Source organism: Fusarium oxysporum, chromosome 11 (assembly GCF_000149955.1).
Source record: "Fusarium oxysporum f. sp. lycopersici 4287 chromosome 11, whole genome shotgun sequence".
Classification (NCBI taxonomy): Eukaryota; Fungi; Ascomycota; class Sordariomycetes; order Hypocreales; family Nectriaceae; genus Fusarium; species Fusarium oxysporum.
The window spans coordinates 1,472,834-1,497,619 of record NC_030996.1 but is presented as its reverse complement, the minus strand read 5'-3'; the positions used below and the strand labels follow the sequence as shown (position 1 = coordinate 1,497,619).

Genomic DNA, 24,786 nt, shown 5'->3' with positions numbered 1-24,786 from the left:
TATGATGGTGAGTGGCTAGAGGGTGAATAGGACCGCGAAAACCGTCTCTCCCGTGGCAATATACAGTCCCGGCGGATGTTTGCCCACCTAATAAGGTTGAGCTCATATGAGGCGACAAGAAATTCTGGACGGGGTTTCAAACGTCCCTCGATGCATTCTCTAGAGCAGCGCCATTCTTCGACAGCGAGCTAACCTACTTGGCGGCTCGAACTGCGGCTTGTATACCTCTCAACAGCAAAGCTCTCGGTCATGTCTATGGTCAGCATCTTGGGGCGTGCGGAAAGCCGAAAATTTGCCCAAATGCTCGTCCAGTTTATTGGGATAAGGATTATAGGGGTACTGGACACCCGAGATTTTGCTGTCACAAAGAGCCCCTGAACGAGATAGCTTATCCAACTCACGAAACCATTATGCTTCTTTTTATGGCTCTTACTTCTTTATCTTATCTTATCTTATCCTATCTTATCTCAGCCGCGGTCTTCAAATCGCGTATAGAGTGACCAATAACCGCATTTTACCCACTATGCATTTCAACGCCAACCATGCGATGTATGCTATAATGTCAGAATGTTGATAGTAAAGAAGTTGCACAAATACATAAAACGGTTTTATTAGATGTCATTACAAGAAAATCTTTTTCGACTGTTGCCTAGAGTTGTCGCCTCAGGCAATTCCAAATACTTAGTAATATAAAATCCATCCCACTTGTCATTTCATCTCCATCATGAATCTGTTCATATGATACACCTAACGCACTATCACATATCACACTTGAGAAGTTTTGCTTTAAATATTATAATTCCTTATGTCTTCATCTCAGGCCGACTCTGGGGTCGACCACGACGAACGCTTTAGACATGAAGTCTTGAAAGGTTTCGCAGAAGATCTTCAAGACATAGCAACTGACAAGGACAAGCAAGACCTTCTCACTTCTCTCAAGAGTTTTGCCTTACACTTCATCAAAGAGCTACTTAAAAGGCCTATGGTAGACCTCTCTACGGTGCAGCAGAATCTTGACGTCTTGTGGTATATGTTCTTCAAAGCCAGCACCGCTATGGACAGTGACAGCTTGTTCCAAGATCGCCTTGTCCTTCTTCTATTGTGGACAAGACAGTTTGATCTTGTGTATAAAGAGCTCTACACTGGACAGAACATCGCAAGAAACTGGGAATCTTATGGTTTTGCACAGAGTTTACAGACATTCTGGGAAGCGCTGGTGAAAGAAGGTTCAGAGGCTGAGCTGCGAAGCCTTGCTACTTTCTCTGCCAAGGTCTTGGCTTCTGGCATATGCGAGGATCAGATCTCCTTGACTGGACTATGGTATATGCGCGAGACCCTTGAGACCAGCAATGACAACATTGCCAAGTTTCTGCCTGGCGCAATTGTGTGGATGGAACTGTGTCCTCACGCGCTTCTCAGGGACTGCGTTCTCAAAGCAGACGAACAGCAGTCGGAACAGTCGTTACTGAATCTTGGGCTCCTTGGGCAGGAGTGGTTGTTTTGGAGACGTCGATTCCAGAAGCTTAGCCATCACCCCGATACTTCGCTTGCGCAACTTGCTAAGAAGGGATTCATAGCTATGATCCACTGCGGACGAGATGTCGATTATAGTGTCCTAGGAGAAGACGTGTGTGCTGAGAGATTATAGGCCACTATGTGGGCTGAGCTCGTCAAGAGTGGAAAGGAAAGCCTGGATGGCGATGATATCGATATCGACCCCGATTGGGTTGATAGGGAGAACTAGTGAGCATTCGTGAAACGCGTTTAATACAAATTGCCCTTCTTTATGATAGTTATGGGCATCAAATATCATTTAGTTCGTGTACTCCGCTTGCAGAATGAGGTAGTGTAATAACACGCCGGTGATAAAAACAATAAGCTGGTTAATCATCCAAACTCATTACATCAACCCTAATCCATCAGAGTCTGGTCAACGGATAATCCGTATCCTTCCCAATAGCAGACTCGATATCCTCACTGCAAAATTCCTGCAGTGGTATAAACTCCTCCCCTGGCGCATCCGTAAAGACCCCTCCGTACTCATCGAGATCATGTTTCGGGTATTGCCGTGCAGCAACCCAAAGTCTTCCGTCGATGGGTTCTGGGCTGATTGGATGTTGGTGCTGAATCGCTCTGACAGCGACTCGGAGAAGAGGTCGGATCAGAGGGTAGAACCATGCGTCGTGGAAGGTGTCGAGGAAGCCGGCTTTGTCGCATGTGTTGTGATAGAAGGCAAAGATGAGCCGTGTGCCGATATTTGTGCCCAGTCTAAGACTGCGAATCCAATTGTGTCTTGACATTGCTGGTCGGTCTTCTGCGGGAAGTGAATCATACACTCTGTGAAATGCCTGGTAGATCAATGCGGGCATCTGAATCTTGTATGGGCGGAATCTTGACCCTTCTTCCAGCGCATCATGCTTCATAGTAGCCGTCATGTCAAAATTGTCGTACTGGAGTTTATGGATAAATCTTTTCGCGTCAGTCAACAGTAGAAAATCCGCGATTAGGGGACAAACCTGTAGTTATGGCATTCTGTTTGCGTAAACGCATAGTCGAAATCCACTGCAACATGATATTCAGTCACATCATCTTTGCCACCCTTTGGTCTGGGTACATCCCTTCCAGCGATATCTTCAGGAAAGTCGCCCCCGTTCAAGTCTCGCATTCTCTGATATTCCTGACGAGCATATAAAGTCGCGATATAAAACTGATCAGAGTCTCGGAAGAGGAAGTTCTGATCCCAATCGTCTTCTATCAGTGATAATGCGGCATCGATGAACTTGCGAAGGTCGCCCAGTGGACCTATCACTGTACCTGAGTTTAGAAATTGCGAGTCGCTATACTGAAGATCCCCAGTGTCCGTTTTGAGTCCCCATGTGAGCCGAGGCTGTGCTGAGAATGGAACAAGCCAACACCTCGGATCTGTTTCGCTCTCGGGCCAGCATCCCTTATCCGTTCCCCATAAAAGAGTCTGCCTTACTCCAGTTCGATGAAGCTCCTTGACGGTGGTTCCCCGTTGATCAGCAAGCCGCTGGTCCGCCTCAGCCATGAGATTAAAGTATCGCTGTATCATGGCCTCTGCAGGTATTTGGGCCATCACATCAAATCCGTCAACAATGATGACAAGATCGTCAGAGGCTCCTCCCGCATTGTGCAGATAATCTTTGATGCCGCGCAATTTCGCAATATGTGCCTTTTGTGCGTCCAAGAAGGACTCTCCTCTGTAGCCCAGAATCGTCGGTATAGAGTATCGGTTGGCGAGTGCCGAAGTCACCACGGCGCAGACTTGACGGTTAGCGATATTTGCGGGGACAAGGTAGTGAAGTCTAGAGATTCGGTGTGAGGATGCTAGTAAATGGGAAGGGCTCGATACATTCTTGATGTCCTGCATGTAGAGGTCCGTTAGCTTTCTTGCGTCCTTCGAAGACAAGTCATCATACCAGGTTCCTGCAGTTGAAGATCAGAAATATCAGCACCATTGCGATGAGAAATGCGCGGCCGCGGTTCTTCTGATTCCGATGCCGTTGAAGCTCCCTGCCCGGTGCGAGCATCCGCACCCTCTCCGACCACTCAGCATGGGAATAAATTGATGGATTTAAGTTACTTGTATTGAATAGCTTCATCTTTCCTGGTAGGCGAGATTTGAATGTTGGAGATGGGCCAGGAGGCGACCGATCTGCAGGTGAGGAGGTAGTCGAAGATCAAGGGGTCAATTCGTGGCGTATAATGACCAAGACAATTACATTTCTCTACTCGAATTATGATACGCTATGTAGATGAATTGAGTGTTATGTTCTCGCCCTTGCCTTGGCGCCGAGACCGACCTGGTCTACCTGTATTGGCACAGCCGCAAATTCTGAGACAATCCCGTATCATTGGAGCGTGTGGCGACCTGGTGACATTGAGACTCTGTGTCGTATGGCAGGTGCAGCATCTGGTACCGTAGACCGATCTTATGTTACTTCGAATTGCTAGGTGAACAAAATGACTTTTCCACTTGAAGATGCAACAGATCTTCAAATAGCTGTCCCAAAGGCTGGGAGCCATGCCATCGATCATGCCGCAGATCCTCCCTTGACATGGCTTTCCCTCACCAATAGTGATCATATTCTTGAGACACGATAATTAAACCAAAATCTTCTTCTTTTGTATGCTCCACGACTCGCATGCAATTTCTGAGATGTCGCTAAGTTCGGGCCGGGGATCAGTTAGACCAGAACTCTTGATGCAGTTTAGTTTAGGGAGTAAGTCTACCAGCAAGCCTGGGGGTTACTGTTCAAAAGACTCGGAAATATTCCCTTCTTAATTTATGCACTGCGGGCCACATTGAAGCGTTACCAGCTTGCTGCCAGGCTCCTGGATTAGTCCACTAAGGTCATCGTGATGTTGCACATTAGCAACTGGCTGTTTTCATCAAAGCACAACTCAAAGCGTCATTGGTCTAGGGGTTAGGATTCAACTCTTCCATTGAGAAAAGTTGAGGCTCGGATTCGAATTCCGGATGACGCACGTTTTCTTTTTGGCAGTTTTTGTTCCTGAGTGGATTTTTGTAAAACGGGGTCATTAAGCGAGATGGGGTCCTAATCCCCTTAACATAATCCAAGTGATCGGGAATAAATACAAATACTATCCGTGAGGTGATGGACGGTGAATAACTCATGGCGCTCCAGAAGTTGGGCCTGCGCTGTCAGACAGGTCCAGCAACTTCGGCCAGCCCATGCGGCCTGTTAGATAACGGGGATATCTTCTACAAGAGATGGTTCCAGTTCTTCTAGTCTGCTCTAAGCCCACCTACTCATTGGACCTGCTCGTGATTCAGAAAGCAACATTTCATAATATGGGTGCCTAAGAGCTTCAGCAGTCGTGAGTCGTTCCTAGAAATACACATTAGATATACTACCACCTAATCCTCGCAGGATAATACTCGCCTTCGGGTCAAATCGTAGAAGCTGGTCAATAAGACTCAGAGCCTCATCAGATACGAGTCTCTCATTATCCGAATTGATAAAATCCGTCCAAGCTTGCTCGTGATGTTGACCCAGAGCTTCAAGTTCCTCATCATCCAACTCAAGGTCATATTCATTGACAAAGCGGTACAGTTTGTCTGTGCCAAGGACTTCAGCAATTTGCTTCAGTTGATCAATGCGCGAAACCCCGAGGAAAAATGGTTCCTTTCTGAAGATCATGGCTGCAAGCATAGCCCCGAAGCACCACATATCTATGCTGAAGTCGTATCGTTCGTAGTTGAGAAGAAGCTCTGGTGCCTTCCAAAGGCCTACACAAACATCCAGATCTTCGTCGGGTCGGTAGAAATCTGCTGAGCTCCAGCCTATTAGTCGGAGCTATAATGCGTCAGTATGCGACAGGTTATGTCATTTTGAGTCGCACCTTTCTGTTCTCGTGGTCAATCACCACATTGTGCGGTCTAACATCACGGTGCATGACACCCTGGCTATGGGTGAAGTCCAAAGCTTTCAGCAGCTCGCGGGTATAATATCGAATATCGAGGTCATTAAACCGAGGATACAACGTCCGAAAATCTATGTTGTCTACGTATTCAAGGACGATGCCGATATCGGACCCCTATGCCTCATAATGTCAATCTTGGTTCAGGACGGGGCTTTGGCGGAGATGCGAACCTCCTCACCTTGGACGGCGTCAATAAATTTGATGATATTCGGACCATTTTCGAGATATTGGAATATCTCGAGTTCGCGACGGATCCTGTCTCTGCTGTCTTGCTTGAATAGTTTCATAGCATAGATGCGACCGCTTGGGTCTCGGCATTCGAATACGATTGCATGTCTTCCTCGTCCTATGTCGATCATGTAAGTGTACATCATGAGAAGACTTGACTAAAATTTGAAATTACCTAATCGCTTTGGGGGCGACATATCATAGAACTGCCCTGTCAATTGTCAGCAACAAGCTTGCAGCCAACTCTGCCCCGGACTTACCCGCCCCCGACTCCGGATGGATTGGTGCCATCTTCACGGCATTCAGATATAGATCCGTTTTTTCGTCCCTCAGAATCTGGATATCATGATCGCTGATGTTCGACATCCGATGCAAGGATAAGCTGTTGAAGCAGAAAAACCCCGCATAGGGCTGACATGCTTATTCAGCCAAAATACAGAAGAGGCTGGAGGGTTACACAGGCAGCCTTGATGTCCCATACAACGATGGTTGTATTTGTATTGGCCTTTACGTATTGGTGGAACACGAATGGCTCTATTCATCAGCGCTGGGGTGGAATTTGTTGGTGAGGACTGATCTAAGAAACAGCGTAAATGGAATGACCCCAAAGAAATATCATATCCGATGGACTTGCAATTCAGTCACAAAAAGGAACAGAATCCGGTCCAGAGGTCAATAAATAGACCCATTTACTTTTATATCAATGTCTCCAAAACATATTTGTCAATTCAGCCAAGAATACCAGTAGTCGAGGAATTCTGCTTTCTGTCAGTTTAACTGTCCTACCTACCCTGAAGCTTCACAGCTCGCCGGCAGTTGTTAATACGACAACTCTCCCCTGTAAAAATTCTTTCTTGGCACGCACTGTTAGTGCCGTGTTAGGAGCGGGATTTTCTGCAGGCCACGCGACCACACAAAACTGCGGGGATGCTATCGGCTCCCTAACAGCAGTTTTCAGAGAAGGAATTTTGGAGAGTTCGCCTTCTCTGACAACACCTTTGTCGGATCTAATGGCGGCACCTCAGAACCAGAACGCCTTAGATATCGGAGGACGATGCCCATGGCATCGGTAGCGACATCCTCCCGATCAACGACGCCGATTGCGATGGGTTTTTCTCCTTTGAAGGCAAGCCGCACCGTCGGCCTCTGATTCCTTCCCGAGGTTTTTCCCTGCCGCCGCGACAGTCGACTACGAGCTACAACTTGGTTACTGGAGATTGTGGACTGCGTCGGCAGATGTAGTGATGCGCGAGAGAATTCTGGTCGGTGGAAAAAGTTCGACAATAGATTGCCCCCGAACCCGCTGACGGGTGACGGGCTTGAGAAATACAGCACCTTTTGTGCCATTGGTATGCTGGATGGTGAAGGAAGCGGGGTTTCCCTGTACCTAGCTAGCTCAGCACGTCTTTTGCTCCAGTAGGAGATCTGGCTTCGTTACAGCCACCCAGACGAAAAATATACAAACAAACAAAAAAAAACAAACAAAGTTGTTAATACGACAATCTTGTTCGCCGAAGTGTCGCTCAAAATTACGGCATTTCTTCATTTTAGGTTTGTCGGGTTACGAAAGAGAAACAGCACGTTCGGAAGTCGCCGTGGAGGGAAGCTGAAAGTTAGACTGCCAAGGCTGAATTTCTCATGCTACCAACGCTGGAGACTGGAGTTCATTCTGGGGCAGATCCAGTCGCTAAGAACTAAGCTTATCTGATATAGGAAAACGATCAGATGCACACAGATAACCCTCGAAACTTGTGCCTCCAATCGCAGCAATCACTCACGACCAATTGAATTCAGCATGTGACACCAATGTCCAATTTCGACCTGTAAGCTGCAGTAGCATAAGGCGGATTAAATGAGCTACTCCACATATGAGAGGCGCAACGGCAACCCTCTGCCGGTGGTGACTCGCGAAGCATTCTCAGTTAGGAGATGGCCGATGATCTGGCACGCGCTAAAGGGGCTGTAAGGGCCATGGGTGAAACTGCCTAACGCACGCAAGGTACAGTTGTTTGATGAGCTGAAAACTAACATGCAGGGGGGTTGTGGCTGCCCTGATCCTTTGTTATGCGTTATGGCAGGCTTGGATGTCCTTGATCTGATCAGGATGGGAGATGCAGCTACTGTAAAGTCAACCATAACGCTTCCAAGACGTAGTCTTGTTATGATACACAATGAGTCACTGATGCACCGAGTTGTGCTGCTACTATGTAGATACGAGCTATAGAGATGGAGGTCAGACCGATCGTGGCACTAAATGTTTGGTGTTTCGTGAGGGCATTTAGCCTTTTTACGAGGTGGTGGGCCGGGAAATAAGACATAGCCCAAACATTAACTACAATAGGAAGCCCCTTAATCCAGCCTAATGAATACCGCCACAATCGTGACTCGTCGAGACAATCTTAAATACAAAGCCCTCGGAATCCTTCTGTTGGTTCTCGCATCCCATCTGTTTTGAGTAAACTCTCGCTAATAGCTATCCGCTCGTTTTCTTTCTCCGCTTCAACAACCAACACCAACACTTTTTAATAATACCCATATCTTCAATCACAATGCGTTCTGCCATCATCCTCACTGTCGGCGCGACCGTTGTCGCTGCCTCCCACCCTGCTCTCGAGCGCCTTGAGAAGCGCGATGCTAAGGAGTGCGCTTCCGTCGCCTCAAGCATCCTCCCCGACCTCACCGCCATCCCTACTCCCGACTCTTCGCTCGCCAGCTTCCTCGCCAAGCAGACCGATCTCATGACCATGACCGATGCTTGTGTCCTCCCCGCCGTCACTGGCTCCATGGCCAAGGAGTACACTTCCTACGCTTCCAAGCTCAGCTCTTGGTACATCGACCAGAAGGATGGCATCTCCTCTCTCCTCGATGCCTGCAGCGACGTCCCTGAGGTCAGCTCTCGCATCGCCTCCCTCAAGGAGTCTGCCACTATTTGTGACAAGGTCACTTGGGCCAAGGAGACTGGTTCTTCTTCTTCCAGTGGTGATGCTTCTCAGTCCAGCGACGCTGCTGCTTCTAGCTCCACCGCCGACAAGGGTAACGCTGCTGGCGTCAACTCCATCAAGGCTGTTGCCGTCCTCGCTGTCGCCGGCCTTGCTGGTGTCATGATGCTGTAAAAGCTTCATGCCTGATGGGGGAATAACAACGGACAATACCCGTGGGTGACGGCGTCTTGGCTTTTCGATTCATTTGGCCTGGTGTACTGGTCTCTAGTTTTACTATAAAAACACTCAATACAAGCGTTGTGGCTACTGTAGCCTTTCTGTAATTGCCCGACTTCCTTGACCCCATGCGCGCTCAAATGTCATTGACGCGCTGTATTATTGTATTGACGTGCCTTTCGCCCAGCCTTATTCCATCAATGCGCAGTCGAAATAATGACAGTCTCGGCAGAAACCCGATTTTTTGCATTCCCCAGTTGCAATGTTTGTAGATCCACGTGCGCCAGCTTGGCACTGAATGTTTGCCAAAATTTGGGGTAAAAATTCTTGGTGGGCCCGGGGGTCATTAGCCGCGATTAGACCTCAGCATGGCTGACGCTGCCTAACCTGTAATTATGGCAATAGACCGGAATGTTTCAGGGCGAGATCAGAGTCCGAGCAATGTCATTTATCATGACGGCCGCATATAGTTAAAAATTCCTTTGTCGGGCGTGGTAATTAGTGTCGGTCCCGTCTCGCGCTTCGGTCCGTGTTTATTGAGTTTCTCAATAACGTGGCCATCAAATGTGTCTCAGATTGTCAAATGGAAGTGCCAGCAGACTGCCTATTAGATCGTCATCTATTCCCTCGCCACCATACCATATGATGGGGTCCGACTCTTGTTCTTTTGTTATTTCAGACGAGGCGGGAGATGATAGAGAAGTTGCGCTTGGGTTACCCCAAGCAATACGGGAAGTCTGACCTGCGCGGCTGCTAGCGTATTGCGAGCCGAAACAGTACTCGTCTTCAAGTTGCGAAATAGGTGTCAAGGGTGAATGAATATAGTCTATAGGAGGGTATGATCCCTCAAAGACTTATTGGAGTTGTTAGAAAGAGACCATTAATGATGCTAGAGAAAAGCGGTTTATGAGAAACTTGACTCACCTCTGGACTCTTCGTCCTTTACCTCGATATCCGACGACGTTGGAGAGTATGGATAGCTTAAAATATCGCGCGTGGCCTCAACGGGGACTTCTTCCTTTTTGGGATGCTTGAAAGCTTTATTGTCTAATTTGTTCTTCTTGCAACTATGTTTGTCAGCGATACCGTTGGTAGACTCTGGAAGCTGACTCACGGTGATCGACGAGGTCCTATCACTACACACTCGCACGAGCTCCATTGACAGTTACTGCAAGGTGACTTTTGCATCACATCGCATCGGACCTTTCGAGATCTGCAAGTTAGGCATGCTCTGCGGGCTCTGCGTTTCCGGCGACCAATTGTATGCCGGGTATACTGTTGCGCTTCTGTTGCTGCTGGGTTATCTGACATGGTGTCAATGAACAGATTCTCAAGACTTTAAAAGGTCAAAGTAATCGTTCATCATATGTATGACACTCACTGCGATATCTCACATATAAAGAAACTTAAAGTTTGGCTGATCTGCAAGTGGTGGCGGGTATCGGACCGCAACACGGCATTACACAACCGTGTATAGCCGCGCCGCCCGCATCCCCGCAAACCGCACCTCGACCCGTCCCTTATCCCATCCTGCATCTCCCTTATCGAATCAGCAAACCCTCCAAGCCCATAATATTCGTCATAATGTCAGACTCCCACGACGATTCTGACGGGCCTGAGAGCCGTCGCAAGAGGATTCGCCAAGCCTGCCTCAATTGTAGGAAGAAAAAAGTTCGCTGCACGGGTGAGAAACCGATATGTCAGTTTTGTAATCGGCTTGGCCAGCCTTGTGTTTATGCGGAGGATGGGAGGAGTCTTAGAAGGACGAGTTTGGCTGTTCAGCCTGCTTTGGGGGATGTGCCTGAGGCTATTATGGTTTGTGGTCCACTGTTCTTGGGTTGGCGATGCTGACCTTGGGTAGGATAACATCACGTCGCGGTTTGCCTCTTTAGAAGATCAGATATCAACGCTGCAAGCGACAGTCGAAAGGTCAGAATCATTAACCTGTTATACATATTATCCCGTTCTGATCAAGATATAGACTGCTGCCGCTCGCCACAAGTCAACAACCACCCAATAAACGCACTCACTACCAAGCCAACACCCCAGCCCCCGTTCTTCTTCAAACCCCCTCCACCATACAATCTCATGCCAATGAACGCCCTCAACCAAGTTCCCTTCTCTTTGCTGCCGATGTCTACTTCCGCTACTGTCACAGCCAACCTTACTCCCTCTTTCACGAACCTACCTTTCGGCAACGCCTTTCTGATGACACGTTGCCAACCTATTTACTCTGGGGATTCTTGTCGGCGGCAAGACGATATTCGTCTCTCCCAGTCACCCAAGCCAACTGTCCTGATGATGCATCTAGCTATGCTGCCAAGGCTTGGGAAAGTATAGAACTTCCTTGGACTGGCAATGCGCCAGCGGAAAAGATTTTGACAGTCATCCAAACCATCATATTGATAGTAAGCACTGAGGTTCCGGGTGAGTCAATTCATCTTGAAACGATATAGTTCGCACTTTGGAACAGTTACTAACAAACCGAATCGTCTAGCCGGTCTCTGTAGCCAAGCTCATATGAAGCTCGGTTTTGCCATTCGTCTTGCTCAGAATAACAGGTTTCACCTGGAACCCGACCCATCACTACCTGCGGCAGAACGCGAGGAACGAAAACGGACTTTCTGGTCTCTGTATCTCCAAGACAAACTCATCAGTCTTTCTCGTGGGCGCTTCTCCGGCATCCGGGACGAGGAATGCAAGGTGTCTTTACCATGCTCCGAGGATGCATTCAAGGAGGGCCGCGAGGAAAAGACACCCTTTCTCGATGAACTGACGGGTGATTGCGTCGAACAAGAAGCTATCGACGGATGCTGTCCACTTGGTCTCATCAATGTGATGGCATCTATTCTTGGTCGTGTCTCGCATTACGTTTTGCATGATACCCAAACTTCTCAGATGGGACTTCCTTGGTCTTCGACAGCGCCTTACGCCACTCTATCATCGGCATTGCTCCAAGCAGAACACTACTTCGGGATGAATGAAGACCCAGCGGAAAGCCTCAAGCAACGATGCACGGTCGACGGTGTCGTTGATCAACTCCTCGCAGGCTCCTTCATCTTCGCCAAGGCTATGTTCCACTTATCTCACTGTCTACTTCATCATCCATTCCTGATTCAACAACGGCTTCAATCCGGCAAACAAAAGGCCCCATCAGTTTTCATGAAGACGGCCTGGGAAAAGTGTAGAACTCACGCGAAGAGCATCACGGATCTGCTGGATATGAAAAATCAGAATGTTCTTATACTAACCTCAATTTATGGATACTGTATCATGGTTGCTGGTACAATTCACGCCCTATCTACGAACGATGAGAGAGACCATATTCGAAAGGAGAGTCAGAGGCACTACCGTGCTGCTAGGGAATCATTACAAGACCTATCATGTTACTGGAACCACGCTGCCCTGATGGTAAGCCCGTGCCGCTCTCTACCGAGAGAATCATTCTAACTCTTAGCCTCACAGGTTAAACGATTGGAAAGGTTCCACAGCCAGTGTGAGACTCGCGGTCAAGAGCTTTCACCCTCAAACGTCGAGCGAACTCCTGGAGACGTCAAAGCTCTGTGGCAAAGTGTCGACTACACCTCCTTGTCAACTCCAACGCGACCTGGAAGCCCGACGCTGGCAGGTCAAACCTCAGTTGAAGCCGATTGGGCTTTATCGACGGATATGTTTGACTTTAGTGGCTTTGGTGGATTTGCAGAAGGAGTTGATGTCTTTAGTATCTCGTTTGTTGACGGTGATATGACTCTCGGTGACGAAATTCCGAATATGTTGCAAAATTAGGCAGCCCCGGGAAATGCAGATTGATAACGACTTGGAAGATCGGGTATGAAAAAAGGAAGTCGTGCTTTTTCTATAAGTAGCCACCTATTTATCTTGCAACGTTATAGCTAGGTCTCAAGGATGACACGCCAATCATGGATCACTACCAAACACAATACCATTCTTCTTCCTCATATCCTCCATCATTGTGAGAACACTTCGGCTAAGCGCCCTCAAGTCAGCTTCAGCTTCCCGATCACTCTCCTTAATGATACGTCCAAGCTCCTTGGCCTCCCAAGTCAGGTTCAACATATCTGTATACTCAGGACTGGTATCTCCCAGCTCCTCAGACTCTTGTGATCCTCTTGGGATGAACTCCATAGTACAGATGTCTGTGACGTTCGAAGCCTGACCACCAAAGATCTTGATGGTTCCCCTCTCACAGTAGATCTCGGTTGGTGCTTGGGAGTCATAAATCTTGCTCGTGCGGGCCGAGAGTGTAAAGCTCTGCTGGTGCTTTGAAGACTCAGGCGTGTACTGGAACACGATGAGACCACCGCCATCGACACCTGTTTCGAGGATGACTGGGAAATATGTCTGAGACGAGGGTTTGCCAAAGAGTCGGACAGCGAATGTGACAGGATAGCAACCCATATCCCATAAACAGCCTCCACTGAACTTGGGAGACGCAACATTTGGAACGTTGCCTTCTGTGATGTCTCCAAATAATGGCGAATACACTGCCATCGAGAGGCTTGCGCCATAAATCTTCCCAAACTTCTCCGTCCTGGTCTTCTCATCATCAAGTAGCCTCTGAAGTGTCTTGAAGTTGGGCTCTTGAATGTGGCGATAAGCTTCTAGAATGAAGAGACCCTTGGAGTCGGCGAGCTCGTAAAGAGCTTCGAGCTCCTTCATGTTGGAGGCGAAGGGCTTTTCCATGATTACATGTTTGCCAGCATTCAAAGACTTGATGCCCTGTTCATAGTGCAACGAGTTGGGTGATGCAATGTACACAACATCGATATTGGAACCTTTGGACAGCATGGTGTCCAAATCATCGTAAGCTTCCACTCTAGAAGCCTCCTTGATCGAGGGCGTCTCTGAAATGAAATTTCTTGCAGTGTCGAGCTTTCTTGAATACACAGCAGTGAGTTGAAATAGTTTGCTCTCATGGCATGATTGAACAAAAGAGTTGGTGATCCAATTCGTCCCCACGACAGCGAGGCCAAATGGAGCAGACATGGTGAGCGGATTGATCTTGAAATTTCAAGAATAAAAATATCATGCGCAGAAAAATTGAGTGATCGAGAACCGAAACTCTGACTTTCTTATAGCTGTAAATACGTGACATCATGGCGATGACGGTGAGAAGTCCGTAACCTGAAAATTGACATTCGTGAGGCCATTAATTTGGCGGCACAGCATTTGGAGTATTGCCTCAATCTGGCAATTGTCGGCGAGTCTAAGGGAATAAGGGCGGAAGAGTGCATTAGTGGATTAGGTGAGGTAAACCGATCAACTCTCTACTCTCTGCTTCACTGCAGAACATCAAAGACACGAGATTATCGCACCGACGTAATGAAAGGTGATTCCGAATGAGCCGTTTGCATAACAGTTCGGTATCTGTCAAAACCATATGGAAATTGCCGAGGTGTAGCTGATTGGCTCGTAGATTGAACCCTCGATAATGCCGTGACCGGGGTCGTATAAGAGCCCGAGATACCGAGTTTATCACGTCACGGAAATACCGACACCTGGAAATTTCCAACTCTTACAATGCTTCATTACATTACTCTGATAAAACCCACTCGCCGAAATTATTTAAGTACTGAAGAATAATAGTCGATAATCATGAATGGTGGATCGGATTTCCAGCAGCTTCAAGACTCGCCTTATCATTCCGATGCCTCCGCGCCAGCGCCCAAAACGCCACGGGTCTTGGCGTGCAACCACTGTCAGCATCGCAAGGTGAAATGCAATCGCGTGTTTCCTTGCAACAACTGCATAAAGGTACGCTCTAAGCTTCAGAAGATGTTTTTGAAACTGAAACGTTCAGGCAAATGTACCTTGCGTGCCGTCAACGCCTGCTCCAGCTCGCAAGAGAAGAGCCCCAAATGCGCTACTACAAGAGAGGATCAAGAACCTTGAGGCGCTGCTGGAGCAGTACACCTCCCAAGACTCACCCAAGCAAGGTTCTGACACAAATGGACTGACACCCCATGATCCGATGGAAATATGGACCAGGTCTTCACCGGCTCAATCTAACGGGCACGGCGCCCAGACGCCAACTGGTCCTGGCAAGTTAGTAGTTCGGAATGGCGGGTACAAGTTCCTGGATAGCTACATCTGGGGCAGAATACACGAAAATGTCCGACATCCCGTTCCAATATACGGTTTCTCAGGTCCTTTACTAACAGTCAGTGCATAGATCTCAGAAATGCGTCATATTCTCGATGAGGACACGTCAGACGAAGAGATTTGCCATCCCACCGATTCACCCGCTCCCCATGAGGACGATGACCTTCTTTTAGCCAGGACTTCCGCTTTGAGTATTAATGATCAAGCTCCTTTGCCTTTCCAGATCCTTCGCTTATGGCAGGTGTTTCTCGAGAGAGTCAATCCCGTAACCAAAATGATACATACTCCAACTACAGAGCATTTGGTAATAGGCGCAATGACAAACCACTCTGATATATCGCACAAGAACCGAGCACTTTTATATGCTATCTATCTTGTTTCTGCCGTCACTTTGACGGGCGAGGAAGCAATGACGATGTTGGGCTTGCATAAGGACGAAGCATTACAGATATTCACCCAAGGCCTGAAGATGGCACTGAACAAGGTCAATTTTCTCAGGAATTATGATATGGTCGTTCTCCAAGCTCTTGTATTATACTTGGTAAGACCACAGACCCCGACCAGGATGCACTTCGAAGTTAATTACTTTACAGATCGCCTTACAAGGCCGCAGCAACCATGACGCCGTGTGGGTGCTCAGCGGAGTCGTTATTCGCATAGCTCACAAAATGGGTGTCCATCGGGATGGCGAGGCACTCGGCCTGACTCCTTTCGACACAGAGATGCGTCGTCGAGTATGGTGGCGAATCATCATACTGGACTGCATGTACGCCGCAACATCTGGAATGAACCCAACACTGTTGCCGCTGGGTTGCGACACCAAGCTTCCTCATAATATCAACGACACGGACTTTTCCCCAGAATCCAAGGTGATCCAGAACAGGCAGGGTACCACAGAAATGGCGTTTGCTCTGGTTCTCTATGAGATTGTTCACTTTGTCAAAGACCATCAGATGTCCGATTTCGAACACCTTCTGCTAGGAGGTCAAGACGTGGAGCCCGGAACGCCTGAATATGATCTCTATCACGAGTCGTTGGATAAGTTGACACATCTCGCTGATGAATTCGACAAAAAGATGAGTGAGGTTGAGAAACAGTACTGTGATCCATCAGGAGGTCCACTTCACGTCTTCGCCCTGGCCTTTCGACCTCATATCTTGCGAGAAGTCAGAACGATGGCGACACCAATGGAAGAAACACCAGAATGGGGGACTGAAGTTAAGAACTCTCATGATAACTTCTTTCGAATCTGGCTGGCACATAATGAGAATGAACACGCGCTTCATGATCTCATAGCGAACGGTCCTTTTGCGTACTCATCAAAGTCCCACTTTCACTTCGATTCACTCGTCTTTCTCGCGGGTCAACTTGTCCATCGCTCACCAGTTGGATCTTTTACAGAACGGACATGGAACATTTTCGATCATTTTTACCGGCATCATGAGGAGCTTTGGAATCTGTCTCAGCATAAGAACCTTCAGCTCGCAAGATTGTTGCTGAAAGCTTGGGAACCTCGACAAAGGGCTCTTGAGCAGCTTGGAACTCCCTTTGAGGTTCCTGAATGTGTGCAGAAGCTTCGAATTGCTGTCTCGCAAGCTGGATTGTCATGGATGAGCCCCAGAGAGATGCCCTTCCAGCCCATAAATGGCGGTGGCCTAGGAGCTATGGATCAGATGCAGATGGGCACAAACGGGAGTGCCTCAACGGATATGTTTCAAAGCCCAACTATGACTGGGGACTGGTCCATGTCAGGTAACCTTCCCACCATGGACAGTATGGATACGCAGACGCCAGTTCTTCCGATCTTTGGTTTCTTCAACAGTACCACATGGTAGGATTTGCGTTTCTTGGGCAGTGTGCGGCAGGAGTACAGGTATCTGGGAGTTGTGATTTCATAATGGATAATAAGTATCTGTATTCTATCTCAAGCAAGTTAAGCGCCTTCATCACTTCACCCGTCAATCAAGTTCACAAAATCTTGAGGAAGAGGCTTCCCTTCAACCCAAGCTTTGATACTTTCGGCAAACAATTCTGGAAATTGCAAATTCCATGCATGAATAGCCCCCTTGATAAGAACTGCAGTACTCTTCTTTCCATCCTCGCGCCCTTCATTGCGAAACGCCAGAGCCATTTCCTTCGCACCATCAAAATCATCACCTTGATCTCCAGCGGCTGCCAATATCCGCTTGTCCTTCTCACCAACTGCTTTGACGTCTTCATGCTGCCACTTGGCAAGCCCGGCGTAAGCGTCATTGACCAAGTTCCAATCATTGTTGGCAGCGATCTCGTTCTTGAGCTGGGTATGATCTTTGAGACCCTTCATCCAGACGCTGAGAGTGTAGAAACCACTATTAAGAACGAGTTTGAGACCGTAATGTAGGAGGCTAGGTCGCTCCGCTGCCCAGACTTGCCATGGCCGGAATGGAGTTGAACCAGTGACGAATGCTGATTTAACGAGGTCTGGATGTCGGCGGATTATTTCCATCGTGGTGAAGCCGCCTAGTGAAAGGCCAACAACGTGTGCTTGTCCACCGTGAGCATGTTTTCGGATAAGATGCGCGACAGAATCTGCGGCGAGCTCAATTGACCATGGCCCTATTTCTCTTGATTGAGAGTGTTTTGGGAGATCTGGGACGATGAGATGGTAGTCGCTGAGGTGGGGAATAACGTGCTCCCATTCGAGGTTGCAGCTGAAGAGCCCATGGAGCAAGACGATCGTCGTCGGAGAGGCGTCATTATATGACTTGAAAAAAAGCTCTTGTTGAAGTGTAGATGCTTGCGACATGGTTGCTGAGGTTCACTCTTAACGGCAGATTATCTGCAGAATGTTATTCAGATCATGGTGGTTGCTAGGACTTCAGTTGAGCTACGCCACTGAATTGAGTCGGCTAATATTTATCCGAACGCGGCATCCTGATTGTTCTGCCCTGGACAAGTTTGCCTGGCATAGCTCAAAACGACCCCAAGCGAGAATGAATCTGTAGGTACCAAAGGTAATAAACTGTTAACTCTAATTATAGTCGCGGTAGGATGAAAGCTGATTCAGGATCTGAAACTACAGGGATTAAGCGATGATAATTGTGTTGGACACTCTGGCCTCAGCAGCATGTCGTATCTCGAAGGATTCATGGAGGGTCGCTTGCGCGTCTTCGCGTCTACCAACACGTTCAGCTAATTAAAATGGTCCGATTAATCTTCGCACCTCCCAAAAAATGATTTCAATTCTCTGCTTGACTTCTTTCTCTTTGAAATAAAATTGCTCACAATGTCTTTTTGACAATGCAGCGTCGTACAAGTCGCAGTCAGGAACCGGGCTACGAAATGGATACAGAGCCCCCTGCGCCCACTAAACCCACTGAGACAACACTGCAGAGCAAAGGATCGGCGCCAATTCTCTACAATGCGGCGGCCTCCCCTGAAGTAGATCCGACGGAGAACAACGACGATAAGAAATATCTTACAGGTTGGAAGCTTCATTCTTTGAGCGCAGCGTAAGTCAGTTACGAAATCTAATATTTCACTGACTTTAAGCTTATCGTGCCAGGCTTTGGATCAGTCTCTTCTTATCAACACTCGAGACAACCATCGTCAGTACATCGTTGGTCTCCATAACCAATGCCCTCAATGGCTTCATCCTTCGTGATTGGATCGTCACATCCTACTTGTTGACATATACCGGTACGCACATTGCTTCTTTCTTATGGCAGACATATTACTGACGGTGGCAGGCTTTTTGACTATTTATGCCAAGCTTAGCGACGTTTTCGGGAAGAAGACGATGCTTTTGCTTGCACTACTCATTTTCACGTTGTTCTCTGGTCTTTGTGGTGCTGCAAACAATGTCGTTGATCTGTAGGCAATATTAACATCCAGTCTGATACCTCGCTAACAACCTCTTAGCATCATCCTTCGAGCGTTCCAAGGCATTGGCGCATCAGGCATCTATGCCATGATTCTCGCAATCGCTCCGAGCTTAGTGCCGATCAGCAAATACGCAAAATACATGGGCGTCATGTCGACAGTCTTCATCACCGCAAGCGTTCTGGGCCCTATCTTGGGAGGTGTGATTAGCCAGCATTCAACCTGGCGTTGGGTCTTTCTTCTCAAGTACGACCCTGGCTTTATGCTCCATCGTAACATGCTGACACAAGACCATAGTCTTCCGGGAGGAGCCATTGCCTTTGTTATGGTTTGCTTCTTCCTACCGGCTTCCGAAGAATCATCCAGCCTCTCCCTTCTGAAAGTACTGCGGTCAAAGGTTCGACGCTCGAACTGGGTCAGGATCGACGTGCTCGGAATAATACTTCTCCTTGCAGCCTCAGTTCTCCTCGTGTTCGCACTTGAGGAGGGAGGTACTCGATACTCATGGGGCAACGCGATTGTCATAGCCACCCTGGTTTTGGCAGTTGTGCTCTTCATCGCCTTTGGTTTCTGGGAAGTCTACGTTGAAAAGTCGCCAAGCAAGCAAGAACCTGTGTTCCCGCCCAGTATTTGCAAGGATAGGATCTCAAGCGCCATGCTACTGTAAGCCACGCACCCTTTTACTCCTCCACATTTACTGACTAATTGTACAGGACGACTTGCTTCGTTGGCTTCCCTTTCGTCTCAATGATCGTCAACATTCCGCAAAGGGCGCAAGCAGTGTATGGAATGTCACCATCTCGCGCTGGCATCATCCTACTTCCCATGATGCTAACTTCTCCTGCCGCAACGGTTCTTTCAGCTTACTTGACCGGAAATGCTAAGGTGCCGCCCGCATACCTGATAACTATCGCTGCGGTGCTACAAGTCTTAGGCGTCGGCTTAACGTGCTCACTGTCCACAGATACGACTAGCATGCCAGATGCTCAGTACGGATATGAGGTGTTGATGGGAATTGGGTTCGGTATGAGTCTGGCCACCGTCTTGACCTTTGCTAGAGTAGTGGTCAGTGAAGAAAATCTGCGTGCGTGAACCCTTGTCGATGACAATCAAGACTGCTAACAAGGATAAGCGGTGATGATGGGTGCACTGACCCAGATCCGTGTCCTCGGTGGCACCGTCTCGCTCGCAATCTGGTAATGTCGACCCGTCATGACCCCGCCAAACATGAGTTACTGACAGGTTCGCAGCGCCACGCTTCTCAACAATCATCTGAAACCGAAATTGCACGACCTTGTCTCTTCGGAGCAGGCAGCGGCTATCCTTGATTCCGTATCTGCGATAAATGATCTAGAACGGTCCCAGCAGCTAGCTGTGAGAAAGGCATTTGCCGAAGGTTACAACTTGCAGAATATATTCATGACGGCCATGTCTGCTGCTGGTTTGATCGCTTCTTTATTCTTGTTGGAGAGACATCCGCGTCTAGCAAAGTAAACAGCCAGAGGCTTCCATTCCCTAAATCGGGATCATTCCATAGGCATGTAACTTAGAGAATGTTTTAGTTGATGCTTTTTAATCAGAGACTATTACTCTTATACTTTAAAGATACAAGAATGTCAGGTTAATATATAGAAGTATAAAATGCCAATGTATTATTGCTTATTTAAAGCTCGGTTGGCAACACTGTAATAACGGTGAAAACGACGTGGAGATTGGGTCAGACTTGCGTAAGTATAATTTGCCTCTGAATTCTTTTGATGAGATAGTGGCTAGAGTATAACAATCTCCGTAGTTCGTCGAGGTGAGTGGACATCAGCAATGGTAATTTATCGCAGCAGACATGAAGTAATTGAAGCAATATACTAAGAAAATAATATGAGGCGTATTTCTGCCTGAGCACTTATGCCCAAGCTGACTGCACGAAGAAATCTTCAGCAGTAGTCGTGTGGACTGGGGAGCTCAAATGTGCAACGAGAACAGTAAGGAGAGTGTGTCACAGCACACCTCTGCACCACTTCGTAACTCAGGCCTTGGCAATTATGTATGGCATACTTAAGTAATCAGCTTTATCTCTTAAATACATATTTGCATATTTACATTTCAGGCATCAACAAGGCAATATCAGCTGACAGGCATCCAGCTTAACTCTGCCCGTCAGCATAAGTCTGCCCGCCCCGCCCTAATTATCTCCTAAGTCCTTATCCACTATTGACTATTTCCACCAGAGCCGCAAAATGGCAGACACTGTTGCTGACGATATTGTAAAATGCCTTCTCGCCTTTGATGATGTTATAGACGCTTTGTCAAGATGCGTTGGTTTGAACTCGTCGTTTGAGCATCACATCAGGAACGAGCAAGCACGATTCAGAATCTGGCATGGCAAGCCTGAACACCGCTTTTCAGCAACCAGCGCAATAACAATTCCGCGTTACATGTCACAGAACCGAGAAGACACCCTTTGTGACTTAAATGGGCTCCTCAGATACGCCTTCTACACCATACAAAAAGAAAAAAATTATTTGAAGCAACTCTCCAGCAGCGAGAATGCCATCGATAACGAGGGCCGCGGGAACGATCCTCATCTGATAGAAGATCTGGTTTCGATCTTCACAGATATCAGCCATTCTATCAGTTCACTGTTGAAGTGTACATCAGCGAATCGTGATGAACTCTGTTACAATGGCACTCAAGACGTCGGGGACATACGGTCGACATCGCCGGACAGTCGTGCTGACGACGATGGCAAAGGTTCCTACAGGCACGATGGGAATGGCTATTTTCTACCAGACTGCGGTATCGACCGAGAAGTCATTGCTAAGGATATATGTCATTACTTGGGAGGTAATGCTTCTGTGAGACTTGGCTATTGCGAGGTATGATGATGTATAACATCCCTTGTATGCTACGGTCGTTCCGTAAACATATCACTGACTGCAACCTTTCTAATTATGCAGGATATAAAAGCAGGAAGGTCTGTGCGAGGCTATTTCATTAAATCCCAGGGCAAGTTAACTTCGGTAAAGTTCCCCTTCCTATGTTGACTGACGTTTGTTTTATCGCAACCTCTAACGTATTTCTCAGGCTATGATAAAAAGACTACAGGAGGACTCAAAGAGATGGGAAAAAGCGAAAAGTGAAGCGAGGAAATCTGGAGCGGGAAATAACATAATGAGAAGTGACACAACTACTGGCACCAACGTGATTCAACAAATCCCAGAAATATATCAACCACCGCATTGCAATGGCGGTGAAGGAAGCAATCAAGACAAAAAGGGCTATTCCCCGAGGGAAGCAGAACAAAACCACAAAAGAAACAGGTTTAAGGAATCAAGAGCTGAGCTACAGCCAGATAATCCAGATCTGTGCCAGGAGTCCATACCCCAAAACCTATCCGCCACCACTTCGCCAAACACAGGTTTCGCCTTGTCATCCGCTATACCTGCTACCACAGGAGCTACTAACATAGCCTCGAATGGTCAAGCCAAAGTCAATTCGCCTGTTGAGGTCTCAAATACAACAGCAGCTTGGATTTTTGGAGCAGTGGCAGCTGTTACAAACGGGGTGACGGCGTTGGCGACACGACAAACGGCCAAAGCAAGCAAGAGAAGCGCTATTGCGGGTGAGGTGGCGGCCAATGCGAGCAAAAGAAGCGCCAAAGCGGCAGAGGAAACCTGTTTAATTGCTCAGAAGCATTTTGACGCGACAGTCAAAGACAACCAGGACCGGCCGCCTTCTCCGGACACATCTCAAGACATTTCCGGCGCTGGGGCAGAGACTTCAAGCACTAAAGAACAAAAGCCAGACACGAGATCAAGACCGGTGGTTCCTCATGGCACTGGGCCAGCGGCTTCGCCATCAGATGTTCCATCAGCCGTACTGTCACCAGGACTGCCTACGAAGCCTTCTGGCCGAGGACAAGTGCTAAGAGCTATGTCAACCCCGATGCCTGGAAGGCGAGAGGAAATTGATATATCACTCAATCTAGCGACTGCAAGAGCGGTACCCAAAATAGTCTGGCCGGAGGTTCCGACGTGTGAGTTTGGAAAGCCATGTAACTGCAAGATTGTTCCGAAGAATTGAGTAAAACAAAACATACCTTACTATAATATTATTTTAAATCTAAGATATGCTGGTTAACTCGTATTTATTACATTTCTTTTTCTCTCCCTTTCCCCCTGGCTATCTGTCTGTCTCATTTCTGGTGTTCCATCCACCCATTTCACCCAAGACTTCCACCAACGCGCACGAAGTGAATGCCTCCTCCATAGCTTGATTCGCGAACCAGTCCCATGGCATCGCTTAGCATCAACTCTCTCGCCACAATCCACAAAGATTCCCTCAAGCATTATCTTCATCAAACCTCCTAGTTCAGACTCACAGTTGATATTTTCAACCTTCTGCCTCACTTCCTTCTGCCAGTTTGCATACCATTCTTCCCTCTCAGAGTCGTATTTGGGCTTGGGATGCCTTCCTTTATCAAGCCCATACATCTTCTCAAGCACAACAATGCCTGTCGACCACACATCAGACCTGTCATCGACTACTCTAGCCGATTCGTCGAAGATTTCGGGTGCCTTATAATATGCTGTTCCATAGAAGTACTCGGACTCTTCTGTGTATTTACCCGCGAAACCAAAGTCTGCAAGAACAATCTGGAAGGTTTCCGGCGTCCGCTTCCTAATTAGAATATTACCTGGTTTTATATCCCGATGTAATATGTCGAACTTCTTAAGCTGGATAAGTCCCATAAGGATTTGTTTGAAAGTGGAAACGGACTCTCTCTCCGTGAGGGAACAGCCAGCTAAGCTACCAAGAGGATACATCGGCATAAGTATAACAGGAGACCCAAAACCATCGCGTACTATACCCAGTACTTCGACAATGAAGCGCTGTACATATCGTTAGAACAAGCCTTTTGAAGTAAGATAGACAACGTACCGAGTCTCTTGACATGTAAGTGAATTCCTTTTTCACCTTTTCCATGGTGTTGTGCCCCTTAGGGTCATTTCTTGATGGTTTGATAGCCTTTCCAGCATACGTCCGCCCACTGGCGTATTGGATGTATTTGTAGACTGCCCCGAACCCTCCTTGACCAAGAATCTTATCTCGATGATAAAGTTGTGGCTCGAGTAATGGGTACCTACTCCCCACTTTAGATCCAACCGGAGGGAACCAGGACGCACTCTGGACTAGATTCTGAAGGTATGGCGGATCAGAAGGACTCTGATGATGGTTCGGAAATATAATTCGAAAAGAAAGTGGCCCTATACTTATCGTCACATTCTTCCATGGCGCCATTGAACCTGGCTGGAATGCAAGGATAGAGCTGCCACAGAAAACTTCAGACTTATTTTGACCATCAAAGCTAACAGAGACCATGGGAAAGTTCTCTGTGTTACTCGAACGGCGGGATAAAACAATGTAAGGCTTATACTCGCGATAAATGCTCAATTCTAGGGCTTCAGGCTCGATTAAGAGATCTTTTCCCAAGTAGACAGTAGATGTTGGATCGCCCCCAATTGTCCAGCGAGGTCTTTTGTAGTCAGGCTGCCTGATTTCGTCAGGACATCTAAACTTGCGTCGAGGATGTTGAAAATGGATCTCGAGGTGTTCACAGCTGTCCCAACTCTTCCCACAATCCCGGTTTTGCCCGTCACTGTGCGGGGTACTTGGTTTGTGATGTTTGTAATGGAATGACGCATTTTCGGGGAGTCGGAAGGCTCTTTTTGCGTTTCTTTCCAGTGGGAAGAGAACAGCAAGAATATCTGGGTCCATTGCTAATATACAACTTGCAGGATGCGTCTTGAACGAAGGGACAAAGAAGGCTAATGCCAAGATATGAGGATGATTCGGTTAGAAATTGCGAATTCATCACAGAACCGGCATAAGGAATTCTTGTGATGAGAGCTGAAACGGGAGAAGAGGTAAAAGCTCTAGTGATTGGCCA

General features: G+C 47.7%; 13 protein-coding genes and 1 non-coding gene across 15 annotated transcripts; 8 read left to right on the top strand and 6 right to left on the bottom strand.

The window, feature by feature from the left end:
- The first annotated feature begins 735 nt into the window (after window positions 1-735).
- On the top strand, window positions 736-1,824 carry FOXG_20187 (uncharacterized protein). The gene has a single exon (XM_018400451.1). It carries the CDS (start codon window positions 806-808, stop codon window positions 1,646-1,648), a length of 843 nt encoding a protein of 280 aa, XP_018247371.1. The 5' UTR covers window positions 736-805; the 3' UTR covers window positions 1,649-1,824.
- FOXG_09931 (uncharacterized protein) lies at window positions 1,706-3,653 on the bottom strand. Its single transcript, XM_018389158.1, has 3 exons — window positions 3,441-3,653; window positions 2,517-3,385; window positions 1,706-2,469 (listed from the first exon to the last, which is right to left on the bottom strand). The coding sequence occupies exons 1-3, from the start codon at window positions 3,621-3,623 to the stop codon at window positions 1,920-1,922; spliced, it is 1,602 nt and encodes a 533-aa protein (XP_018247370.1). The 5' UTR covers window positions 3,624-3,653; the 3' UTR covers window positions 1,706-1,919.
- Window positions 3,654-4,430: 777 nt separating this feature from the next.
- Window positions 4,431-4,509, top strand: FOXG_20186. The gene has a single exon. It is a non-coding gene; the product is annotated as a tRNA-Gly (tRNA).
- Window positions 4,489-6,308, bottom strand: FOXG_09930 (CMGC/CK2 protein kinase; the record flags this gene model as incomplete). Of its 2 annotated transcripts, none has more annotated exons than XM_018389157.1 (6): window positions 4,489-4,874; window positions 4,929-5,342; window positions 5,389-5,583; window positions 5,648-5,815; window positions 5,873-5,908; window positions 5,958-6,308. In XM_018389157.1, 4 exons carry the CDS (start codon window positions 5,684-5,686, stop codon window positions 4,782-4,784), a joined length of 741 nt encoding a protein of 246 aa, XP_018247368.1. In that variant the 3' UTR covers window positions 4,489-4,781. The 2 variants fall into 2 exon arrangements, with proteins under 2 accessions (XP_018247368.1, XP_018247367.1); XM_018389156.1 differs by having other exon boundaries at window positions 4,499-4,874; window positions 5,640-5,815; window positions 5,958-6,063.
- Window positions 4,659-4,775, top strand: FOXG_20185 (uncharacterized protein; the record flags this gene model as incomplete). The annotated part of the gene is made up of 1 exon (XM_018400450.1): window positions 4,659-4,775. One exon carries the CDS (start codon window positions 4,659-4,661, stop codon window positions 4,773-4,775), a length of 117 nt encoding a protein of 38 aa, XP_018247369.1.
- A 1,757-nt stretch (window positions 6,309-8,065) lies between the features above and the next one.
- On the top strand, window positions 8,066-8,983 carry FOXG_09929 (uncharacterized protein). The gene has a single exon (XM_018389155.1). It carries the CDS (start codon window positions 8,247-8,249, stop codon window positions 8,808-8,810), a length of 564 nt encoding a protein of 187 aa, XP_018247366.1. The 5' UTR covers window positions 8,066-8,246; the 3' UTR covers window positions 8,811-8,983.
- FOXG_20184 (uncharacterized protein) lies at window positions 8,068-10,280 on the bottom strand. The gene is made up of 3 exons (XM_018400449.1): window positions 9,970-10,280; window positions 9,780-9,922; window positions 8,068-9,708 (listed from the first exon to the last, which is right to left on the bottom strand). The coding sequence occupies exons 1-3, from the start codon at window positions 10,164-10,166 to the stop codon at window positions 9,416-9,418; spliced, it is 633 nt and encodes a 210-aa protein (XP_018247365.1). The 5' UTR covers window positions 10,167-10,280; the 3' UTR covers window positions 8,068-9,415.
- A 51-nt stretch (window positions 10,281-10,331) lies between these two features.
- FOXG_09928 (uncharacterized protein) lies at window positions 10,332-14,246 on the top strand. Its single transcript, XM_018389154.1, has 5 exons — window positions 10,332-10,670; window positions 10,717-10,784; window positions 10,837-11,282; window positions 11,353-12,266; window positions 12,321-14,246. Exons 1-5 carry the CDS (start codon window positions 10,440-10,442, stop codon window positions 12,639-12,641), a joined length of 1,980 nt encoding a protein of 659 aa, XP_018247363.1. The 5' UTR covers window positions 10,332-10,439; the 3' UTR covers window positions 12,642-14,246.
- Window positions 12,593-14,215, bottom strand: FOXG_09927 (uncharacterized protein). Its single transcript, XM_018389153.1, has one exon. The coding sequence runs from the start codon at window positions 13,860-13,862 to the stop codon at window positions 12,774-12,776; it is 1,089 nt and encodes a 362-aa protein (XP_018247364.1). The 5' UTR covers window positions 13,863-14,215; the 3' UTR covers window positions 12,593-12,773.
- Window positions 14,247-14,471: 225 nt separating the features above from the next.
- FOXG_09926 (uncharacterized protein) lies at window positions 14,472-16,813 on the top strand (the record flags this gene model as incomplete). The annotated part of the gene is made up of 4 exons (XM_018389152.1): window positions 14,472-14,630; window positions 14,677-14,988; window positions 15,049-15,519; window positions 15,572-16,813. 4 exons carry the CDS (start codon window positions 14,472-14,474, stop codon window positions 16,811-16,813), a joined length of 2,184 nt encoding a protein of 727 aa, XP_018247362.1.
- Window positions 16,814-16,837: 24 nt separating this feature from the next.
- FOXG_09925 (uncharacterized protein) lies at window positions 16,838-18,014 on the bottom strand. The gene has a single exon (XM_018389151.1). It carries the CDS (start codon window positions 17,761-17,763, stop codon window positions 16,930-16,932), a length of 834 nt encoding a protein of 277 aa, XP_018247361.1. The 5' UTR covers window positions 17,764-18,014; the 3' UTR covers window positions 16,838-16,929.
- Window positions 18,015-18,257: 243 nt separating this feature from the next.
- FOXG_09924 (uncharacterized protein) lies at window positions 18,258-20,333 on the top strand (the record flags this gene model as incomplete). Its single annotated transcript, XM_018389150.1, has 8 exons — window positions 18,258-18,469; window positions 18,523-18,656; window positions 18,707-18,830; window positions 18,879-19,085; window positions 19,137-19,502; window positions 19,553-19,923; window positions 19,972-20,035; window positions 20,090-20,333. The coding sequence occupies 8 exons, from the start codon at window positions 18,258-18,260 to the stop codon at window positions 20,331-20,333; spliced, it is 1,722 nt and encodes a 573-aa protein (XP_018247360.1).
- A 694-nt stretch (window positions 20,334-21,027) lies between these two features.
- FOXG_09923 (uncharacterized protein) lies at window positions 21,028-22,991 on the top strand. Its single transcript, XM_018389149.1, has 3 exons — window positions 21,028-21,712; window positions 21,794-21,856; window positions 21,921-22,991. The coding sequence occupies exons 1-3, from the start codon at window positions 21,074-21,076 to the stop codon at window positions 22,917-22,919; spliced, it is 1,701 nt and encodes a 566-aa protein (XP_018247359.1). The 5' UTR covers window positions 21,028-21,073; the 3' UTR covers window positions 22,920-22,991.
- On the bottom strand, window positions 22,973-24,683 carry FOXG_09922 (ULK protein kinase; the record flags this gene model as incomplete). The annotated part of the gene is made up of 2 exons (XM_018389148.1): window positions 23,778-24,683; window positions 22,973-23,728 (listed from the first exon to the last, which is right to left on the bottom strand). Exons 1-2 carry the CDS (start codon window positions 24,612-24,614, stop codon window positions 22,973-22,975), a joined length of 1,593 nt encoding a protein of 530 aa, XP_018247358.1. The 5' UTR covers window positions 24,615-24,683.
- Between the last annotated feature and the right edge of the window lie 103 nt (window positions 24,684-24,786).